At 42.7% G+C, this 21,531-nt stretch overlaps 2 protein-coding genes across 2 annotated transcripts; one reads left to right on the top strand and one right to left on the bottom strand.

Moving 5' to 3' along the window:
* Window positions 1-209: 209 nt before the first annotated feature.
* On the bottom strand, window positions 210-7,023 carry necap1 (NECAP endocytosis associated 1). The gene is made up of 8 exons (XM_071531190.1): window positions 6,929-7,023; window positions 5,377-5,477; window positions 4,466-4,570; window positions 3,431-3,512; window positions 2,699-2,807; window positions 1,784-1,931; window positions 892-985; window positions 210-264 (listed from the first exon to the last, which is right to left on the bottom strand). The coding sequence occupies exons 1-8, from the start codon at window positions 7,021-7,023 to the stop codon at window positions 210-212; spliced, it is 789 nt and encodes a 262-aa protein (XP_071387291.1).
* A 1,149-nt stretch (window positions 7,024-8,172) lies between these two features.
* epn1b (epsin 1b) lies at window positions 8,173-16,472 on the top strand. The gene is made up of 10 exons (XM_071531186.1): window positions 8,173-8,311; window positions 8,506-8,612; window positions 9,593-9,748; window positions 10,274-10,402; window positions 10,923-11,043; window positions 11,569-11,744; window positions 12,275-13,388; window positions 14,367-14,525; window positions 15,085-15,246; window positions 15,850-16,472. Exons 2-10 carry the CDS (start codon window positions 8,544-8,546, stop codon window positions 16,470-16,472), a joined length of 2,709 nt encoding a protein of 902 aa, XP_071387287.1. The 5' UTR covers window positions 8,173-8,311; window positions 8,506-8,543.
* The last annotated feature ends 5,059 nt before the right edge of the window (window positions 16,473-21,531 follow it).

Raw genomic sequence — 21,531 nt, 5'->3', positions numbered from 1 at the left:
TGATGGCATGGATAGGCTTTGCTTTGACGATGAGCATTCTAGAACTGTGTGGGGTTCTACTGCTTTAGGATCAGGAAGGGGGGGGGGGAGGAGGAGGGGGGGGGTACTTTGAGTGATGCACAGGAAGCTACGGTTCAGGTCAGCGGTGACGGACAGATGCAGGGTGAAGAGACGTAAAGCACAGCGGATGTCGGCTGAAGAGACGCAGCTCAGAACTGGATCCAGTTTGTAGTGTTCTGTGGTCGGGCTGGAGGAGGGAGTGAGCTGGAGACAGGAAACACTAACATCAACACAGCTTACTTATACTTTTGTGACACAATCATGAACCACTTTTTGTTCTTTTTAAGCACTGGCATTGTCTATAATGTTGTCATCCATGAAGACAGACCAAAAAACGCTCCTCTGCTGTGAACAGCCTGTTATTATAAGACAACACTTTGCTCCACTACAGCGTTTTCAAAGTCAGACCCAAAAAAGGGCAGCAATGTTGTAGATAATATGCCCAAACTACAAAATTGTAAGTTTCCCAAAACCTTATCTTTCATTTGGATAGTTTGTCCTTCCGATATAAATGCAATATCACATATAATGCTACAATACAGAATGAGAGTAGAGATGCAGGACATGAACTTGGTCCAATCCAAGGTTTAGTTCAATTGAAATCTCTATTAGAAGAAACATCTGTATCTAGCGAGAAAATGTAACCCCAGACTGTGACATCAGTCCAGTGATGCAATGTTGTAAACTGGACTCTTGACTGCATTTGACGTCCTGTTGTCCCTCTACCAGCTGTCACATCAGTGTGTCTGTGCACCTCTGCCACCAAGGCAAATTCCTGCACATGAATGTATATATGAATAAATCTATTTTGAAAGGAAACGAGTCGTCTACCTTGCAGGAGTGGAGAAGTCTCCCCAGAGATCTGAACTCGGGTTCGACTGAACCACTGTGTTCGAGTTACTACTGTCCAGCTCCAGCAGGCAGCCTGGGAGACAACAGAGAGAGAGAGAGAGAGAGAGAGAGAGAGAGAGAGAGAGAGAGAGAGAGAGAGAGAGAGAGAGAGAGAGAGAGAGAGAGAGAGAAGGAAGAAAAGAAAAGAAAAGAAAAAAAGAGACGAGAGATAGGAAAAGAGTCAAAGAAATATAGAACAAACCAAAATTAGCTTACAAACTGACACACATTTCACTGATTTTCTGCATCCCGAGGCTCAGACACTCAATAGTCATTTAACAGCCATCCATTAAGAGAGAGGTTAATAAAGTAGGTTGCTGCTGTAGGTTAAAGCAGCATTAGGCAAGATTTTTATGGAAAAATACACCTGTCTTATCAGCCTAAATCACAAAGTTGGGGTGCAACAGGGAAGAGCGTCCCATCCCCACTAATTGATTCCCAAAATTAATTCTGGTGTCGGATAGAGTGAAATACAAAATCCTCCTAAACAGCCCCATCCAGAGAAAGATGGACTCACCAGTGATGGTTAAACCTCTTCTTTTTACAGCCCTCTTTGGCCTCTTTATCATAATGTGGTTTGTAAATGTTTGATGTTGCATATGTTTAACTTTATATATGTGTATGACTGTGCTACTTTAAGATAGCGTTTAAGGGTTTGTCTCTTCATAAAGTTGTTTTGTTATCATGTGTCCTTTTATGTCTTTTCTTTATTTTTATTCTCTCTTTGTGAAGCGCTTTGTAGCTGCACTAGGCAACAAAGCGCTTCACAAAGAGAGAATAAAAACAAAGAAAAGACATAAAAGGACACAGTCTGACTGACAGTGCCATCTACCTGTTGCGCTGCCGCCCGTCTGGGGGACTGTATTATGATTGGATGAGCCCGACAAAGGGGGAGGGGCTATCTTGCCTCCAGGTGGCGGTGGGAGGAGTCCGAACCCACCTGACCCCTGTGGGCGGGGCTTATCCCTCTTTTTACCTTGCTGGAGACAGAGAAAAGAAGAACGAAGAAGCAGTTGAGAAGAATAGAAAAGCAACTCAGATGAGCATGAAGGTTTTTCAGGGACGTACATTCTTAGCTTTAGCACTCGGTTATCTTTAGATACAATTTTGAATTAAAACACAGCTGAAAAAAGTTGAAAATATTCCTGAGTCCTTGCAGGCAGTCACTAAGCAAGAGGCTTATTCCAATGTGATTTAGACACATGTAAGTTGACATCAGGAGTGCATTTGTGCAGTTGTTCACAGGTGAAATGTCACATAAATGTCACAAACTTGTACTATGATCAAAAGTGTCTACTGAGCAGAAGAGCATTAACTTGATCTTGAGTGTATTAACAAGAGCAAAATGATGACCCTGATCTTCTGAGGAGCACAAGTGATCCAGGATTGAAACATTTTGGACGACAGGAAAAAAACATTACAACCGTGATTTGTGAACATGGACGTCCCAGCTTTGCATCTCAAGTTGCACATGTGCTCCGTTTTTAGTTTTATAGAGGCTGTAAAGTTATTTTTAGGGGCCTTCTGAAGCCGTAGCATTATAGACCCCATCATGTCTTTTCAAATTTATAAATCACAACTCCTGGGCCAATGTTTGTCCTTTATGAAAGCGCTGATCTAGGAACATCGCTGTTTATATCATTCCCAGATTGTCTCATTTTATTCTGATTATGATGATTATGAACACTGATTCAGGATCAGCCACTTTCTGACGAGTTGTTTGACAAACATCATCTCTGGTTCTTACCCCGATGTTGAGTGTGATGGTCTGTCCCTCTTTAAAACCCAAGTCCAGTTTTGGTCCTGAATCCCCCAGCTGGGCGTTTTTACTGATTTCATTCTCCTGTTTCACCCATCTGTAGGGACACACACACACACACACACACACACACACACACACACACACACACACACACACACACACACACACACACACACACACACACACACACACCATCAGCACTGATGCAGAAATAAACAATGCATTTCAGCAGTTTTAAAAAAAACTGCAGCTAGTAACTTTCCACAAGCGCCTCTCAATGACATCTTGCTCTGGCCGGCAGCAGAGGAGGTAAGATCAATCGGGTCCGATACCACTGTCAATACTTTAGAAGGAAAATTAATGGCAGCCGATATATCTGATGATGGAGATTTTGTTTTGTCGTCGTGCGGAAGCGTCCCTCAAAACTGTCTGTCGATGAGCAACTGTTCACAGGAAAGTGGAAAATCTCAGAAGGAAATACCTTAGCTCTTAATGTACTTGCTTTTAATCAAAACCAAATGCAAGTTTTCAGGAGAGAGACACATGGGACATTTCATTATTTATAACAATTTACTAGAAAGGGAGATAAGAAAAATATTTCCCAGCTTACACTGAAAGTCCTGAACGTCTGCAGGGTAAGTAATTGTTATTATGGTCATTTCAGGAGAAGAGAAAGTAATCACTGTATCACACTTGAATCCCTCAGTCACCGCTTACTTGAAATGGTCCTGCAGCGCCACGTTGAAATCGAAGGCGTCTCCTCGGTCCCCGAAGCCAACGCCTATGAAAGCACTGCGCCCTGCGAGCGGAAGACGATGTTAGTGTCAGAGTAGGAGTATCGAACTTCCTGCACATTTTTGCTAATCAAATGTATTTTCTATGACTATTCCATGTTATACAAGCATGATGATAAATATTCGTTAGCATCCATGTTCAAATCATACATATTCGTTTATAATGATCCTCGTCTCCTTTTGGATTACTACAACTATCACCTAGGTTTTGTGTAATGACACTTTAAACACTTTTGGGGCATGTATCGTTCTGCATGACATTTCTAGAACTTGAAAACACAACTTTCAAATTCCATGACTTTTCTAAGGGCAAGTTCACACCAAACATGTTGAGAAGTTTATTTGAGCTCTGGAGCGTTAACTCCTTTAGTTCAGAGGGAACAAGTGAGAACGATGCCATTCGAACTCTGGTGGCACCAAATATCTGCACCGAGAAGCCTGAAAATGTGAGTCTCAGTCCTCTAACGAGAACTGTGGTGCGGACCAACTACAGGAAATAACCCCAAAACGCAAGGGTTTATGGGTATAAAGAGACGGGTGTCATGAGGAGCCAGCAGCTCCTCATGCTTGGGAAGCCTAGCAGAACAAAATTAAGTCTGGACTGATGCGCACATTCAGCTGTTTCTTAATGTGTTCTTAACTGGTGTGAACACCACAGAAGAAGAGACAGACAAGTCCATCATGTTAGATAAAGTTACAGAGCCTGCAGTCGGATTTGTTTTGACTCTCTAACCTGCAAGATGAAAGGTTAGAATTCTGTCCAATAAACAAGATACTTGTGAGTCATGTGACTTTTGTTTACAAGCCCTGGTTCACTTGTAATTGGTAGTTTGAACCTAAATTAACCAAATACAAAAATGCAACAAAGTGAACTTTTCCACTCTGGTTCAGACCATAGAAAATGAATTTGGAGTCATTATTATTATCATTACTTGTTTCTTAACATTCCCATCCTCACCGCTGTCATCCTGTATTCGCAGAACAAAGTACCGGCTGGAGTCACTGACTGTTTCCACGGTGATGCCAGGATACTCCTGCACCGGCGCCTGGGCAAACAGCTCCCCTGCAGGACGGGAGGGCCAACCACAACACACACATGCAAAGCACTGAACCGTTTATCAAAACGGTGAACCGATGCTGTCAAAAGCAGATGGGCTGTTGCTTGGTAACAAGCCGGCCCACATTTTAGTCATAATCTCACAAGTTTGTCACTAATGTCGCTGCTGAACACAACACTTGGATGTTGCAATGCCTTATCTGCTAAGATGTCTTACCTAAAACCATATGAATGACACTGATGCAGAAAAGCCCCACCCATCTGGTACTTCATACAGGTTAAAACAAACGCTAAGAGATATTTGTAAATGCTGTTTGACCCACGTCTGGGTTGGAGATTTAATACAAATACCAAAACTTTTATTAAATTTGACTTTGGCTTCACCATGAGTAACAAGACAAGATGATCAATACAAACCTTGCAAACAACATAGACAATAAAAATAGTAATATGCAGAGTTACACAATACGCTGCAGGTTTGGCCTTGGCTGTCGTACCTCAACAAAATTGCAAGGATATTTAGTAAATCCCCAGTCCCTGGACCTTGAAACTAAATTTCTAATTTAATGATACAAACTGGGGAGGGAGAGGGTGTATATGTTGATTTTGGTTTAAAATCTTTAAAGCACTAGGGACAAAAGACCTTTTAAAAACATTTTACTGGCCTTCAGCACCTAAAACAATTTGCAGAAGGTAATAATAGGAATTCATCATGTAATGGGTGAGACTGATCAGTATTGATTTTGTGAGCGTTTTGTCTTGTATACAGGTCAGTTAGCTGTGACACTGACACTTATACAACGCTGCCGTACCTGAGACTTTGTCCTCCAGTTTGATGAACGCCACCTTGCCCTTGGCTGTGATCCTCATTCGACCGGACCAGTCAGGAGCATCCAGCTTCCAGTCAGCTGCCCTGCGGACAAACAGAGCCAGTCCAAATGAGAAACACACCATTTAAAAAAAAAAAAAAAACATATGACACCTACCCTGACAAAATGATTACATGAAGGTAAAACTCTGGATTGAATATTAGTAAGGTTAGTAGCCATTCTGAGACTTTTACTTATGAAACTTAACATTTTACAGCAGCTAATCCTCTGAAAGTTTTAAATATTGGGCATTGAACATCAGGATTTTTTTTTCCATAATAGATATATAGGCTATAGTGGTTTGTAATGGAACGTCTATAATAACTAACATCACAACTAGGGCTGCAGCTAATGATTATTTTGATCGATTAATAGTCTCCCTAATACATAATGTAACATACAATTATATAATAGTGTAACCCATCATTTGAATGGCTTCATTAAAACAGTGTTTTACTAGGGAGATTTTCATCAAGTACCTACATAGTAATATTGTGTACAATACTTATAGGTTACTTATAGGTTAATACATACTCCATAGGTTAATACACGGCTTAATACACTGTAAAGTGTTACCAAAGGTGGGTGATCATCATAAAGCAAACAACCACCAGGATAAACTCAAATCAATCATTCATAAAAGTATTAATTTATGCTGTTTTACCTGACAAATTTAGATCAGTTTTATTATGCTCTCTATGATTTATATTATGAATTTTCTACAGCCCGACTAAAAAGGCGGGCAAATAAAATTATGCAAACTGAATAATAAAGAATATACTTAGATTTGACCATTTCAATATATCCCTGGTTATAGCTATCCATTTTGTACCAAGTCATATCTCAGATGGGGGCAAACTCTTATTAGATGGGGGTCTGGGGGTCTGAAGTGGATCTATTTGGGGGTCCTTGACATGAAAAAGTCTACTTAAAAATCACAGCTATTCCCAAAATCCAGACCATGTCTAACGTTACAGATGTCATCCATGTTTTCCAGTGTGCCTGTCAGTCACAGTGGAGGGATAAAAAGCTGTTGACATTTATCCAGAACAACAGCCTGAAGCAATACGTGTCCAAATTGAAAAAGCTGCACTCTTTTTAATTCAATAGTTTCACTGCGAAAAGAGGACATCAAAGCTGTCACCACCAGAGCCAGCGGGCTAACTTAGCTGGGTCTGTCCTGGCAAACCGCCCACATCGACCGGCATGATATCTCTGTCTGTCAATCGATCCGCACTGTTAGCACAACGCAGCACGGAAAAACCCAAACCGTTTCTGCATATTTACAGTGTTCAGAAACGGATAACCATCTCCGGTGCTGACACAACGTAAAGCCTGTATCCCTGTCCGTGGTTTGAAAGCATGTACCGGGGCAGCAAGCAGTGTACCGGGGCAGCAAGCAGTGGAAGTAAAACACCAAACACCGAGCAATAACCAGCACACTGTAAAAGCCGTATTGTAGCGCTGGTGTCGACCGACCGTTATCATAATTTACCTGTATCCGCGGTTGGTAGCTCGCGGCGGGATGCGATAAACGTTGACATCGGGTTTAACGCACAGGATCGACTCGTACTCGCCCTCGGCCGCCATCTTGATTCCACTGTTATTGATGTGGGAGTTGTGGTTGACTCATTTATTCGGTCCTTTTCTGGGGGGGGGTCTGTGTGTGTGTGTGTGTGTGTGTGTGTGTGTGTGTGTGTGTGTGTCCCAACCGCCAGACGGCGTTAAAGTACACGGTATCCCAGTGCATCAGAGATGTTATTGCTGCTTCATTCTCATAAAACTGCATGATAATGATCTTAATGTAATAATACAAAAAATAGGTCTACATTATTGTTTATTACTTACCAATATAGAGCATCAAAATAAGCAATTCAAGCAGAATGAATTGTGAGAAATTGGTATTTAACAGCAAGTAAATAAAAATGATTTAAAAAAAAAAAAAAAAAAAAAAAATCGTGAGGGGGCGTGGCCTGGCAGGTGCTGTAAACTGCGGAAGCGGAAACCGTTGTAGTCTCCTCGAAGATTCCTGAAGACCCAGCATCAGGGCAAGTGCTTTTTTTTGCTGAAAATATGCATATTTAATACACGGAATGGCTTGTGGTCTGTGCGTGTGATGTTAAACTCACTCTGCAGCTGCTTCTGGAGAAATATAACCCTCCTTTGGTTGCCAAAGTGTGATAGTAAGCTGATTCCGGCTGGCTTGAAAACAACACTCGTTCGTTAGCCATATTGGCGATGCTCGACCGCTAGCCAGCTGATTGCTGGCTGTCTTCTGTCGCTCTCCGAGGTGCTGAAAACACGAATCGTGACGCCTGACAGCTACGCTAGGACTATCTGCCAGCATGTCGACTCACAGCGATTATGTTTCAAACTGTAGAATCATTCTCTAGCTATGTATTTGGCGTTTTAGCATTGTAACGTTAGCTAGCAAGATCCTGGTTGGCTTGTCCTACAGGATGCTACCAGCTAGTAGCGAGCTAGCTGTTTAGCCAGGTAGATGACGGTTGATTTTTGTCGCAGTGATTATGACAAAGCTGGCACACAACCACACTTTCTGAAAATAATAGCCGTATCATTTTCAGCATGTTTTGGCAGACGTCTTGTGGCAAATACTGCCCGCATTCTTTGATTGTGAGCTCTCTACATTTCCATGATTGCTCGTCACTCAGTGCCAGTTGGTGCACTGAGCTTTGCTTCACGCTGCTTGTTTTCTCCCTGCAGTTGTAGGATCTAGGTTCTGATTTCCTGATTCCCGAGGGGATCCGATGCAGTCAGGGGGAAGAGAGACCAACAGAATAAGCACTCACTGAGCCAGCAAGGGCACACAAGCAACATAAAGAGTAGTCTTTGACAGCAGAGCCTTACTTTACAACAGGTACAGGACTCTGTGTGTGTGTGTGTGTGTGTGTGTGTGTGTGTGTGTGTGTGTGTGTGTGTGTGTGTGGAGTTGTGTTCAATGTGTGTGTAAGCCTGTGTGTGTGCACTTGGTTTGTGCTTGTGTGTGTGATCCATTTCTCTCTGCTGACACTGTGAGTGTGCAGCACTGCTCACTAGTTCTCTCTGAATCAGATCGCAGTGGTTTGATCCCCCTCCTCCCCCCCGACACCATGACGTCCTCCATGCTCCGCCGCCAGCTGAAGAACCTGGTCCAGAACTACTCTGAGGCCGAGGTCAAGGTAAAGGAAACTAAAGGTTAAATCTAAGACTAATAGGACAAACTGCTATACAAAACCTCAACAGTAATGAACACAAAAAGCTCAAGTCTCAAGTTACGCTGAAGTGAATTGCGGTGAGTTTGCACATTGAGATTTCTCATCAGTCCTGAACTTCATGTTCTGGAGCCTGGGAAAGGGGAAGATATTATTCTGTCTTGCTTTAACGCTGATCTGATGTGACATGATCAGTAACAACATGGTAGAAGAGTTTATCATTTCTCCCTTTCCAGTAATATGGGATCATGTTAAGTTAGAGGGGGACTTGTAACACTGCAGCCAGTCCAACGATTCAGACTGGTTTCTGGTCACAAGCCAGCATTTTTAACCTCTAGGCTACCACCACCCTGTATCTACTGTGCCTGTTTTACACTCTAAAGCTGATGATGCACAGGCAATTTTTTATGTATGAGCGACTGGTCAATGGGCAAAGAGGGCAATGGGCAATAGTAACTGAGAAATTTGACAGTTGGAGGAGTGAAAATGGATGAAATAAGAGATACTGCTGTCATCTTGGCCTCTTCTTTTCTACTGGAAATGTAATAATTTAATGATTTTATCGAGGTTATCCACTGGAATTTCATAACGTGTGTATTATAGGCTCATGTATGGCTCTGGCATCTAACAGCTAGCTAGCTTGCTAGATTAAATATTATATAAAAAGAATCACAGCTATTATTCCCTAGTTTTGTTTACTATTAGTAGCAGTTGGAGCATTTGGAAAATTCTGGGCTGACAACGGGTCACCTGACTAATTTTCTTGTCTCAGATTGGTTGATGTTGAAACCTTGCCAGCAAAGCTAGCTTTCCGATCAAGCGTGGCTAGATTTCAAACTGCTACATTGTTTTCCTTGAGAAAATATTTCCAAATTTGCCCCAGGTTTGCCCTAAAGGTTTCCCTGTGTGTCATCACCTTAACTTTTTTCCCCCTCTGCCTCTCTCAGGTGAGAGAGGCGACATCCAACGACCCCTGGGGCCCGTCCAGCTCTCAGATGGCTGACATCTCGGACCTGACCTACAATGTGGTGGCCTGCAACGAGATCATGACGATGCTGTGGAAACGCCTCAAAGACGACAAGAACTGGAGACACATCCACAAGGTGAGGGGCGGAGGAGGGAGGGGAACCTGAACAACATAGCTTTATTGATATTAATCAGGACCTCATGGAACATAATCTCTCCTTTCCATCACATCAGATGATTTATTTATTTGGCCTTGAGTGAAGAAGTAAACTGCAGTACCACATCTGGTGTAAAGTTACTGCTGTCACCAACTCAGACATGGGTCCATTCAAACTGTGCCAGCCATGTGACTTTGTATATGTGTCTACTACTATCATTGTATCTCTTTTGTACAGGAGTTATTTCTTACTGAATCGTCATTACTATGAACACAGAGGTTTAGAATTAGTTCCTTTAGCTGTTTTGTCTCCAACAGTCTCCAACTCTGATAGAAAACCTGATATAGCAATTTGTGTATTGTCTATTACAGAAAGGATAAAAACTGTTAATAGCATCAGTCTTTGTACGCATTGTGTGCATTGCTAGTTCACTTTAGTTTATTTTTTTAGCTGTATACAGTATATTTGTTTGTTTATATTCATGCTTTTTGTTTTCCCTCTTAGTCCCTGACCCTGCTGGAGTACCTGCTGAAGACCGGAGACGACCGTGTGCTTCTGAAAATGAAAGACAACATCTACATCGTCAAAGCTCTCACAGAGTTCCGCTTTGTAGAAAAGGATGGCAAAGATCAGGTGATGCTCATGTTGTGGTGATGCTGTTACCAAACTACAGCTGTTCAGAAAACATATTTACTGTATGTAAGTTGCTAATTCTGTGTGATACATGACTGAACCTCTAGGCAACACTCCAAGATTCAAACCACATTTAGCCTAATTATTTTTTCTCACTTAAATTGAAATATAATTGTGGTAAAAATCTCATATCGTAGTAACAAGAGCTTGGCATTTACCTGACATTAACCTTCCTCAATTAGACCCAAAGGGCTTGGGTCAGGCTGAATTTCTCTTTATTTTCACTGAGCTCTGGTTTGGCTTTTGCTCAGGTTTAGTGATATTGTGGAATAATACTCTAATCAGTTTATTTTTTTTATGGTAAAATCAGGATTTATTTGGCTTTGCTTTTGTAAGAAGCTGTCCTCCCCTTTGGATTTGCTTCAGGTTTGGAAATTGCTCAGGTTCAGGTGGGATTGGGCTTAAATTTTCAGGCCCAAGTCGAGCTCTAATGTGAGCAAGCGTGTGTCTCATCTCCCAGGGTGTGAATGTGAGAGAGAAGGCCAAGGTCGTCCTTGTTCTCATGGAGGACGATGAGAAGCTGAAGGAGGAGAGAGACTTTGCCGTCAAGACCAGAGAGAAGACGTCCAAAAGTGCAACTGGTGAGCCTTTCTGTCTGTCACTATTCCCCCACTTAACCTGTAACACACCTGTTACGTCCAGGTCAATTTACTTTGTGTCAGAATATCTTTATAAAGTTGGTTTTATTCACACTTTGCATTTTCACAAGTGCTTAAACAACAAACAATATAAAATGAGTCAGTCATAACATAAAGGATTAAAAAGATGTGAAAAGTAGGCCTGTATGTTGATTAAATGATTAAACACGGGGTAAAAAGAGCAGTGCAAGTAAATGATAAAATGTAACAAAGTAGTTTAGGTGAAGGCAATACTAGAAACGACAAATCAAAAAAATATGCTATCCTCATAATTTACTCTCTCTCTCACTCACTCACTCACTCACTCACTCACTCACTCACTCACTCACTCACTCACTCACTCACTCACTCACTCACTCACTCACTCACTCACTCACTCACTCACACGCACACACACACACACATTTCACACTCTCTCTCTCACACACACACACATTTCACACTCTCGTTCCCATCCCCTCTCACCAGCCTCATCCTCCGACAACCCAAAGGACCTCAACTACAAGCCCTGCTACATCCCCGGGACCACTGGCCTCCCCTCTCTAGACAACATACCCTCAGTAGCTGACTTGGCTGCTTCCTTCGCCGCCCGCAAAGAAGAGCGGCTGAGACAGGAAGCCGAGAAGAAAGACGTGGAGAGGAGGGTGAGCACACAGCTATCACAGCAAAGACAAGGGAACCTCCACTGTACAACAGCATAAAAACGCTCATTCTTGAAGCCTTTTGATTCCAGTCATGGATGGTATCATTATGATGCATCCTGCCTGTCCAGATTATTTTTTGAAACTATGACAGGAAACCGAAACCACACACTAGAACCAGGCTGCAGGTTCAATACCCACAACAGACACTGTGTATCCTGTCGGTGTCTGAGCAAGACATTGAACTCCTGCCTGCTAGTTCATTGTATGTTGCTCTAGATAAGAGCTTCAGCTTATTGCCTAAAATGTAAATGTGAGCATATTTCTTAGAGGTGTTGTAATGCCAGAGATCTGCTTATAATAGTCAACTACAATAGACAACTAAGACCCTACCAACTGATTACTTGACTAAAAAGAACCAGTTCTATCTCATAAGTAAACAGGTAATTTTAAAAAAAAGTTTTGTCACACACCCGCTCAAACCATCTAAAACGTGTTTTCTTCTTTATTTGTTTGCATTTGCGATATCCTAGTCCAAGATGACTGAGGACGAGCTGCAATGGGAAGACGCGGGCAAAGCTGACAAGCCAAAAGCAGGAGCCTGGGGAGGAGAGCCATCAGAGGAGGAGGAGGAGGAGGAGGAGAAAGCAGGTCCATGGGGGGCTCCCAAAGAACCCAGAGAGGCCACCGACCCATGGGGCGCACCGACGAAACCAACCACGACGACGACTACCACAACAGCCAGCAATGATCCCTGGGGGGTTCCAACCAAAGCTGAAGAAGATCCATTTGCAGCGCCAAAATCTGACCAAGATCCATTTGCGGTGACAAAGAACGGAGAAGATCCCTTTGCAGCACCAACAGATGAACCCGATCCATTTAGTGCACCGAAGGACGGAGAAGATCCGTTTGGGCCTAAAAACGACTCGGATCCCTTCAGTGCACCGAAAGATGACCTGTTCGGCGCACCGAAAGATGGTTCAGACCCGTTCACCGCACCGAAAGACAGGGAGGATCCATTTGCTGCTCCAAAGGATAAACCAGATCCATTCAATTCCGCTAATGATGACCCATTTAATACACCGCAAGACGATCCGTTCAGTACCCCAAAAGATGATCCGTTTAACGCTTCAAAGGACGATCCGTTTAATACCCCCAAAAACGACCCGTTCAATACCCCAAAAGACGACCCGTTCACCGCACCAGCATCGTCACCCCCTAAAGAGGACCCATTTGCGGCACCAACATCCCCTAAAGAAGACCCCTTCACTGCTCCGACAACACCTCCTAAAGAGGATCCTTTCTCCACGGCGTCAAACCCTCCTAAAGACGACCCCTTCGCGGCACCGACGACGCCCCCTAAGGAGGACCCGTTCGCGGCGCCGTCCAGCCCGCCCAAAGACGCCGCCTCAGATCCTTTCAATGCCCCTCTGGCGAGTCCGCCCAAAGGCGACTCGGACGCGTGGGGCGCCCCGGCCAGCTCGCCGCCCGCCGCCGCCGCCACCGCGGACCCCTGGGGGGCGCCATCCCCTCCTCAGATGGAAGCGAAGGCCGGAGATCTCTGGGGGGACACTGCCTCGCCCACCAACACTTCGGATCCATTTGGGGACGAATCCAAACCAGACAGCGACCCATGGGGAGCCCCAGGTGAGAGACAAATACATCTAATGTTTTTGAGTTCTGCTTTGGCAAAGGGAGATGTCAGAGGTAGAAGATAGGCAGTTATGCTCTATGTATAAAACATGACCCAAATATCTTTTAATGCAGTGGTTCTCAACGTGGGGTCCGGGGACCACCAGGGGTCCTTGAGGGGGTTCCAGGGGGTCCCCAGCAAATTGATGAATTGTTAAACTTCACCATTATTTAATTTACAAGAAGTGAACACAATTAGAGAATGTAGAAGAATGACTGTTTTGATCATAGTTTCACTGTTATCTCTCTACCTACAGTACAGATAGTCATGGAATTCTGGACAAAATCATATCTAATAATAAAAATATTCTCAGATTTGGATCCAAGAGACAAAATCTCATCAAATGGGGTCTGTGGCTCTAATGTGGACTAAATTAGGGGTCCTTGATGTGAAGAATGTTTGGGGTTGAGAAGAAGGTTGAGAATCACTGTTTTAATGTACAGTATAAGAGCTTCACCAAATTTAACATCCACAAATCTATTAATACATTTTGTTGTGGCCATATTTTAGTTAGTGAAAATGCAAAATCATTTAAATCTAATCATCTCTATTTGAAGTTCATGGCAGTCGACATTTATCGCTGACCACTAGGAATTGCAACATTGACAGGTTTCTGGCACAGCCCCCATGTCCCGCCCCTTGAAGGACGGTGGCCTGTAATGGACAGAAACAAAGTCACATTTTCACAATAGAGACGAGTAAGCTAGCTAATTAGAGCAGAGATCCAACAGAAATGTCTAGTGAAGAGATATTCCAGTGGGCAGGGAGTTTTTGTTCCTAAACAGATTATGGGCCACAAAGTGAGTTTTGGAAGCCATAAATCACAGCCATTGGTATTGATCAGCAACCCAGTAGATACAGTATATTCTTTCTTATTGGCACTTTAACCCAGCCTGGACTATTCCCCCCCCCCCCCCCCCCCCCCCCATTAGCTGCAGCTCCAGCCAGTACAGCTGATGCGTGGGGTTCACCTGCTCCCCCCTCAGACTCCACCCCCTCTAGTGACCCCTTCGGAGACGGGGCGTCTAAAACCAACGCTGCTAGCACTGACCCTTGGGGTGCGCCAAGCAATGCACCTAGCAACGGCACAGGTATGTCACACCTTGTATCCTGTCTGGGTGTATGTTTCAGTGATCCATCCATCTATCCATCCATCAGTTAATAACAGTATAACAGTAAAGCCTTATCATCTGTTTTATACTCAATGCTGCTATGCTTTACTCTAATTTTAACTTAACTTAATTAATCAATCAGTTCAGTAGTCTGATTAATTTTGTGCTTGTTTTTAATGGATAGCAGGTGCTTCCTTATAATGCCAGCTGACTGAATGCTTGGCTGAGAACGGTAACACTCCAAAATAAACTGTGTGCCTGTGTATGTGTGTGTGTTTGTGTATGAACACACACACTTGTGCTTGCTTACCTTTTAAGCTCATTTGCATGTGACCCCTTCATCCTGTTTCTCCATTTCATCTTCCATCTTCCCATCAATCTGCTGCCTCCTAACGACTTTAATCAATTAACCTTCTCTTCCGCTCTGTTCTCTCTCCCCCCCCCCCCCTCCTCGGCTCGGCCCGGCCCGCCCCCCCGCCCCCCCCCACCAATAGAAAACGCCTTTTAGAGTAGAATTGGACCTTTATTTCATTCACAGGACAGCGAACAGCGCGGGAAGAGGAGACGTCTAGGAAGGCCGCAGCGTTCCTGGGCTCTGCCGGAGCGTCGCTGGTCGACTTGGACTCTCTCTTCTCCTCGAACCCCAAACCCAAACAACCCCCCCTCATCAGCACGCTCGCCCCCCAGACACAAGCCACCGGTAAGGAGAGGTAGAGGGAGGAGACGCTACACCCCTTCTAAATAGACCTGGGGGGTGAAAATACCAAGGTTTCAAATGCTTGAATTATCTTGAGGTGCGCTTGATTCGACGGACAAATCACTCGTGAGATACTAAAAATCAACCACTCGTTTTTTCAAGTATTTCAAATGCATTCGACTGCTGTTTTGCTCAAGTCTTCAGTCCAGAGAGAGAGAGAGAGAGAGAGAGAGAGAGACAGAGTAGAGACAGAGTAGAGACTGTGACAAATATATATTTCTCAATAGGTTTGTATGAAAAGCTTGTTGTGATTATGTGTTCTGCCTAGCCATCCCTCCCCCTGTGATCCCACCGTAGTGCATAGCTGTTGTTATGTGTGTGTGTGTGTACAGTGTGTGTGAGCATCAGTGAACTATTGTTATTAACCCCTCTGTAGAGACTAGTGCATATTAACCCGTGGAGATGTAACTCTTCTCATCCCTCTCTCTGCTCTGCTTTGCTACGTTCTCTCTGTCGGAATGCTTCGTACTGTAAACCCCTCCTCCCTCCTTCCTCATCTCCTTCCCTCGATCCCTCCGTCCTCTGTTGCTCCTCCTAACTTCCCAGGTGTTTTGAAGGCCACGGCCATGGCTTGTGGCCCTGTGGTCAGATCCATGCCTGTTGCAGGGGCGTCCCTCCTCCCCACAACAACATCACCCCTACCCTCCGGTCCCTTTGGCTCCATCCCTGGCTCCTCCTGTGGCGCGCCCCGTCCCAATTTTGGAGCCCCTAATTTTGGAGCTCCTAATTTTGGAGCTCCTAATTTTGGAGCCCCCAGTTCCTCCATGGGAGCTCCCCTATTTCAGCTACCGTCCAGTCCCATAGGAATGTCTCATTCTGGCCTAAATATGCCTGTAGTGGCTCCTCCATGTTTAGGAACCGGAATGGTACAGCCCACTCCTATGGGTGGGATTCCTCCAATGGGACTTAACATGAATCCCCCCTGTGTGGGAGTGGGAATGATGCAGTCTGGATCTATGGGGGGGAATCCTCTGATGGCTCCCCCCTATTTGGGAATGGGAATGGCACAGCCCAGTTTCATTGGAGGGAATCCTCAGGCAGGAGCGGCTCACCTGGGAGGATCCGCTCCCCCGGCAGGAGGGGGGGTCCCCCTGCAGCCCCTGCAGCCCCTGCAGCCCCCGCTGCTGGGTGACACCGCTCACGCAAACAACAATCCGTTCCTCTTCTGACAACCTGACATATAATCTCTCTTATCAAACGTCTGTATGTCCAAGTGTTTAAAGAAAAAAGCATTTTAGCTCTGGATTTTCATACACATAATGAAGTAAAAGCAGCCAGCTCCTCAGCTTGCCTCCCTCCTGTCCTTGATATCTAGACCCGTCCAGTCAATATTACATTTAAATGTATGCAGCAAATATGTAAAAGAAACTGTGTGAGGAATAACTTGTATTGGGAACAAAATACTTGGTTCAGAGAATTTTCAGTTTGTTTTTTTTGTGTAAGTGTAAGAAATGGAGACTTCAAGTGACATAATATTTTCCCACGGCTAAGTGAAAGCCGGTTTTCACATCGTCCAGTCCTCGATGAGGGCAAGTTGGTTTGGGTTGAGAGTGAGAGTTGGTGTGGAAATACTGAAGGATGACCAGTAATTTGAGTGTTTCTGTTGTGTGATTCTGTTTGTGTGCGGTTCCAGTCCTCCTGAAGAGGAGCACTGCAAAAAAGACAAGCTGTCCAGTGATTTTATCTTGTTTCCAGACCTATCAAGCTCATTTCATCATATTTTTAGTCAAATTATCTCACTGCACTGGCAGATAATCTTGCTGTTTTCAATAAATTCCACTTGATTCATGACAATATGACTTCTTTCAAGAAATCATCATAAAACAATGAAAAAAATCTTGAAACTTGAATTTTCTCCAAGGCAATTTCACTTTTAAGTAAATGTCCTGAAACAAGTTACATTCTCCTGAGAAAAAAGTCAAATTAGTTGAAAACTGTAAAATTATCTGCCAGTGGAGTAAGATGATTTCACAAAAAAAAATCTTAAAATAAGCTTGATAAGTTAACTAAAATAAAACTAAAATAACTTGACAGGTTTGTCAGTTTTTGCAGTGAGAGCAGTGTAAAACAATTATAGAATTAATCTGGAAAATACATTACTGTTGGTTTGTAGGATTGCATTGTGTGTGTACATGGGCGAACATGTGTGTGTGTGTGTGTGTGTGTGTGTGTGTGTGTGTGTGTGTGTGTGTGTGTGTGTGTGTGTGTGTGTGTGTGTGTGTGTGTGTGTGTGTGTGTGTGTGTGTGTGTGTGTGTGTGTGTGTGTGTGTGTGTGTGTGTGTGTGTGTGTGTGTGTGTGTGTGTGTGTGTGTGTGTGAGAGAGTGTGTGCACCAATGCGTGTATGTATTGTGTCTTGTGTAAATGGTGGAAGTAATCACAGATGAACCTTGAAATATATACTGTATATCAGAGTGTTACAATCATGAGTAATTATTTATTGATCTATTTATTGATTGATTTATTACTTGATTATTTATTAGTTTATTTGTTTATGCAGCGCTTGGCTTCCAACAGATGTAATTGAAACAAGAGAAGTTCGGGTCATATTCCTCGCCATGTCATTTGTCGTTGTACGCGATCAGACAGATTGACCTGAAGGTTACAGTCACACATGACCACAATGTGATTGGCTGTCTTTTGTTTAAGAACTGATTTGATTGGTTGATGCACATGGGGATCCTGCTGCATTATCAATCAGCCCAATAACCAATGGTGGCTTTATCCTCTGCTGTTTAGGTTCGTAGTCGTTTTTGGATTCGTTCTGTAATTTAATGTGCTCTCTGTATCTCCTGGCATTAGAGAAGAAACAGAAGTGTATTATTGTATTAAATTTAGCTGTTGGCTAAATAAAAACCGAATTTGAACATATCATTTTCTTTTAATGTGCATGCTGTCTGATCTGATCATCCTCTGTGAGCGTATGTGTGTGTGTATCTGCCCCTTACATCTATCTAAACGCGTGAGTGAAATGAAATATTTGGTCAAATACTTGTATGAAAAGGCAACGCATAGTATGTAGACGTGATCTTTGAAATTATAAGGTTCTATCTTATCTGTCATTTTGGTTGAAAACTAGCGATATCACAACTGCAGATAGATCTAGATTTTTGAAAATGTTTAACTGGGTACACATTGACAGTAAAAGGATTATATTTGTTTTGTTCAATAAATCAAAATCACCCTGAAAGAAAACAGAACCATCTACTTCCAAGACTTCGTCACGCAGTCGGTGTCGTCGTGTTTTCTGGGCCTGCTCAGATCTCAGAACATCTTACACATGTTTTCATCTCCTTTTTAAATGTGATCTTTGATGGGGAAAATGGACTGGAAGACACTCGAGTTTAACTTGTAGGAATTATAGTAGAGATGAATCATTATGATGACTTGTCCATATAGCTAATTATTACTCTGATTTAATTTTGTATGAAAGCAAATGACTTTATTTTACTGTGTATTTAAATTTGAGGCTGTGTTGTGAACTGTGATGGTACACATTTGAGAAATAAAATGATTCAATAAGTGAAACTGTTGTATCTCTGACATGTAGTTTTGACAATCTACAGCAGTGATCCTCAACCTTTTTCATATCAAGATCCCCTAATTTAGTCCACATTAGGGCCACAGACCCCCATTTGATGAGATTTTGTCTCTCGGACCCAAATCTGAGAATATTTTTATTGTCAGATATGATTTTGTCCAGAATTTCATGACTATCTGTATTGTAGGTAGAGAGATAACAGAGAAACTATGATCAAAACAGTCATTCTTCTACATTCTCTAATTGTGTTAACTTCTTGTAAATGAAATAATGAAGTTTAACAATTTATCAATTTGCTGGGGACCCCCTGGAACCCCCTCAAGGACCCCTGGTGGTCCCCGGACCCCACATTGAGAACAACTGATCTACAGAATTAAAGTCTATCCTCATAGTCTTCAATGTATTTGCTTCTTATCAGGCATGTTTCAGTTGTTTATTTTGATGGAAATGTAGCTGCAGTTTGTGAATTCATTGGAATTCTTATAAATTCAATTATTTTTTGCTTACTATTACCACAAGAGGGCCACACACACACACACACACACACACACACACACACACACACACACACACCATATTGTAGTCCAGTGATTCTCAACCTTTTTCATATCAAGGACCCCTAATTTAGTCCACATTAGGACCACAGACCCCCATTTGATGAGATTTTGTCTCTCAAACCCAAATCTGAGAATATTTTTATATAATTTTGTCCAGAATCACATGACTGTCTGTATTGTAGGTAGAGAGATAACAGAGAAATTATAATCAAAACAGTCATTCTTCGACATTCTATAATTGTGTTAACTTCTTGTAAATGAAATAATGAAGTTTAACAATTTATCAATTTGCTGGGGACCCCCTGGAACCCCTTCAAGGACCCCTGGTGGTCCCTGGGCCACCATGTTGAGAACCACTGTTCTAGTCAATAACTCAGGAAACTGATTCGTAATAGTAACATCTCACCAGTCCAGATGAAAGCACTCTTAAATCTCTTTTATCAACTATCTTTTGAGAAAGACCATACATGTTCTACCATACATGTCCCTGGTTAAATAAAGGCTAAACAAGTAATTTTCCACTCATTTCTATGGCATTGTGTTAAAGTGAAACCATGTTGGTATGACATAATGCAACACCTTTTCTAAACTTATTGACACTCACTTTCCACTGGATCCTGAGTTATGTCTTATAGGGAACTTCAATAACGTTAGCCGAAATTTTAAGGGGAATTCTACAATGAAAATGAAATGTCTAGATATTGCTCTTTGCTTGGCCAAAAGATGCATTGCAGTAAGATGGAAGTCTAATTGTCATTTCTCAACTGGCATTTTGGCTCTCAGAGGAGTGAGCTGGAGGTCACTAGAGAATCGGGTGAGGAGGGCAGGAAATTTAGGACTGACTGTTGAGCCGGATGTGACTGGGGATTTCCCCCTTCACAGCTTACTGACTAGTAAAAAAAAAACAGGGAGATTGGGAATTTGGTGTGATAAGTCAGCCTGTTACACTCGGAGATATCGGTCAGTTGTGTTTGATTTCACAGTGTTCAGTTCTCACTTGCAATCACTTTGGATTGCTTGTGTGGAAGACAACTCAGGATGAGAGAGTGGCAGTTTGACAGTTTATTCAATCTGCTGGTTGGGAGCCAAAGACCTCAAAATCTGGACGATTAGTTTTATAGTGTTGAATATTCATGACAATGTTAATACAGATAAAATATAATAAAGCTATTGGTCAAAAAGTAAGTAAGGTCATATGAACAAGACTGAACAACCAATGATAACTATAGTTGTAGCACTTTAAGGAGATGTGTAATAAGAGGTGACCGGCTTCTTCTACAAGACAAGTTATTATTTTGTCAGTGTTTCTATGAGATTTGGGCATTGGAACATTCCAGCCTCACAGTTCAGTGAGAAACACACAAGATGTTACTTTAGAGTTTAATTTGATAATGGAGCAGCAGATTCAGTGTTCTTGAGTTTTAGGCACTTGAGGTATAGGCTAAATATGGGTCAAAGGTCACATATTAAGTGAGCATACAGGAATGCTTAGTGTACTTTTCCATTTCTTCCTCAGCATTTAGAAAAGATGGCTGTTGTAATGTAATGACAGCTAACTACTTTGATCGAACGCTGCTTACTTCTGGATCCATTCTTGGTAATAATAATTGCATTTCTTTATTCTTTTAACTTTAACACGTGTTGTTGGAAAGTTGGCTAACGCATTCTTATTTACAGGAAGCAACATACAAAGAAAACAAAGGAACTTATTCTAAACCAAGCAGATCCACTCTCATCACTGATACTGTGTGACCAAACTGAGGAAACTGTCAACTGTTTTAAGTATCTGGGAACACACATAGATGACAAACCGAGTTTCACAGACAATTTTATATGTTTTTAATTAGGAAACTGAAGGGGTTTGGGGTTAGACTTGACATTTTGGAAAAAGTGTATGTCAGCCTAATAGAGAGCATCCTTGTTTTTAATATCTCTGTCTGGCATGGGCACTTGACTTTAGTAAATAGAAACAAGCTGAACAGGATTGTTAAGACAGCAGGCAAGATAGTAGGCCGCCAACAAAAGCCATTAGATGACCTTTACAGCACAGCTGTACACAGGAAAGCCCTGTCAATCATTAATGACAAGACACATCCCCTCCACCCTGAGTTTGAGCTGCTCCCCTCAGGGCG

This window comes from Centroberyx affinis, unplaced genomic scaffold, assembly GCF_046629955.1.
Source record: "Centroberyx affinis isolate AG114_WGS23_722 - 3 ecotype Tasmania unplaced genomic scaffold, CSIRO-AGI_Caff_v1 ptg002052l_1, whole genome shotgun sequence".
NCBI lineage: Eukaryota > Metazoa > Chordata > Actinopteri > Beryciformes > Berycidae > Centroberyx > Centroberyx affinis.
The sequence above is the reverse complement of the archived record's forward strand: the minus strand, read 5'-3'. Positions and strand labels throughout refer to the sequence as shown.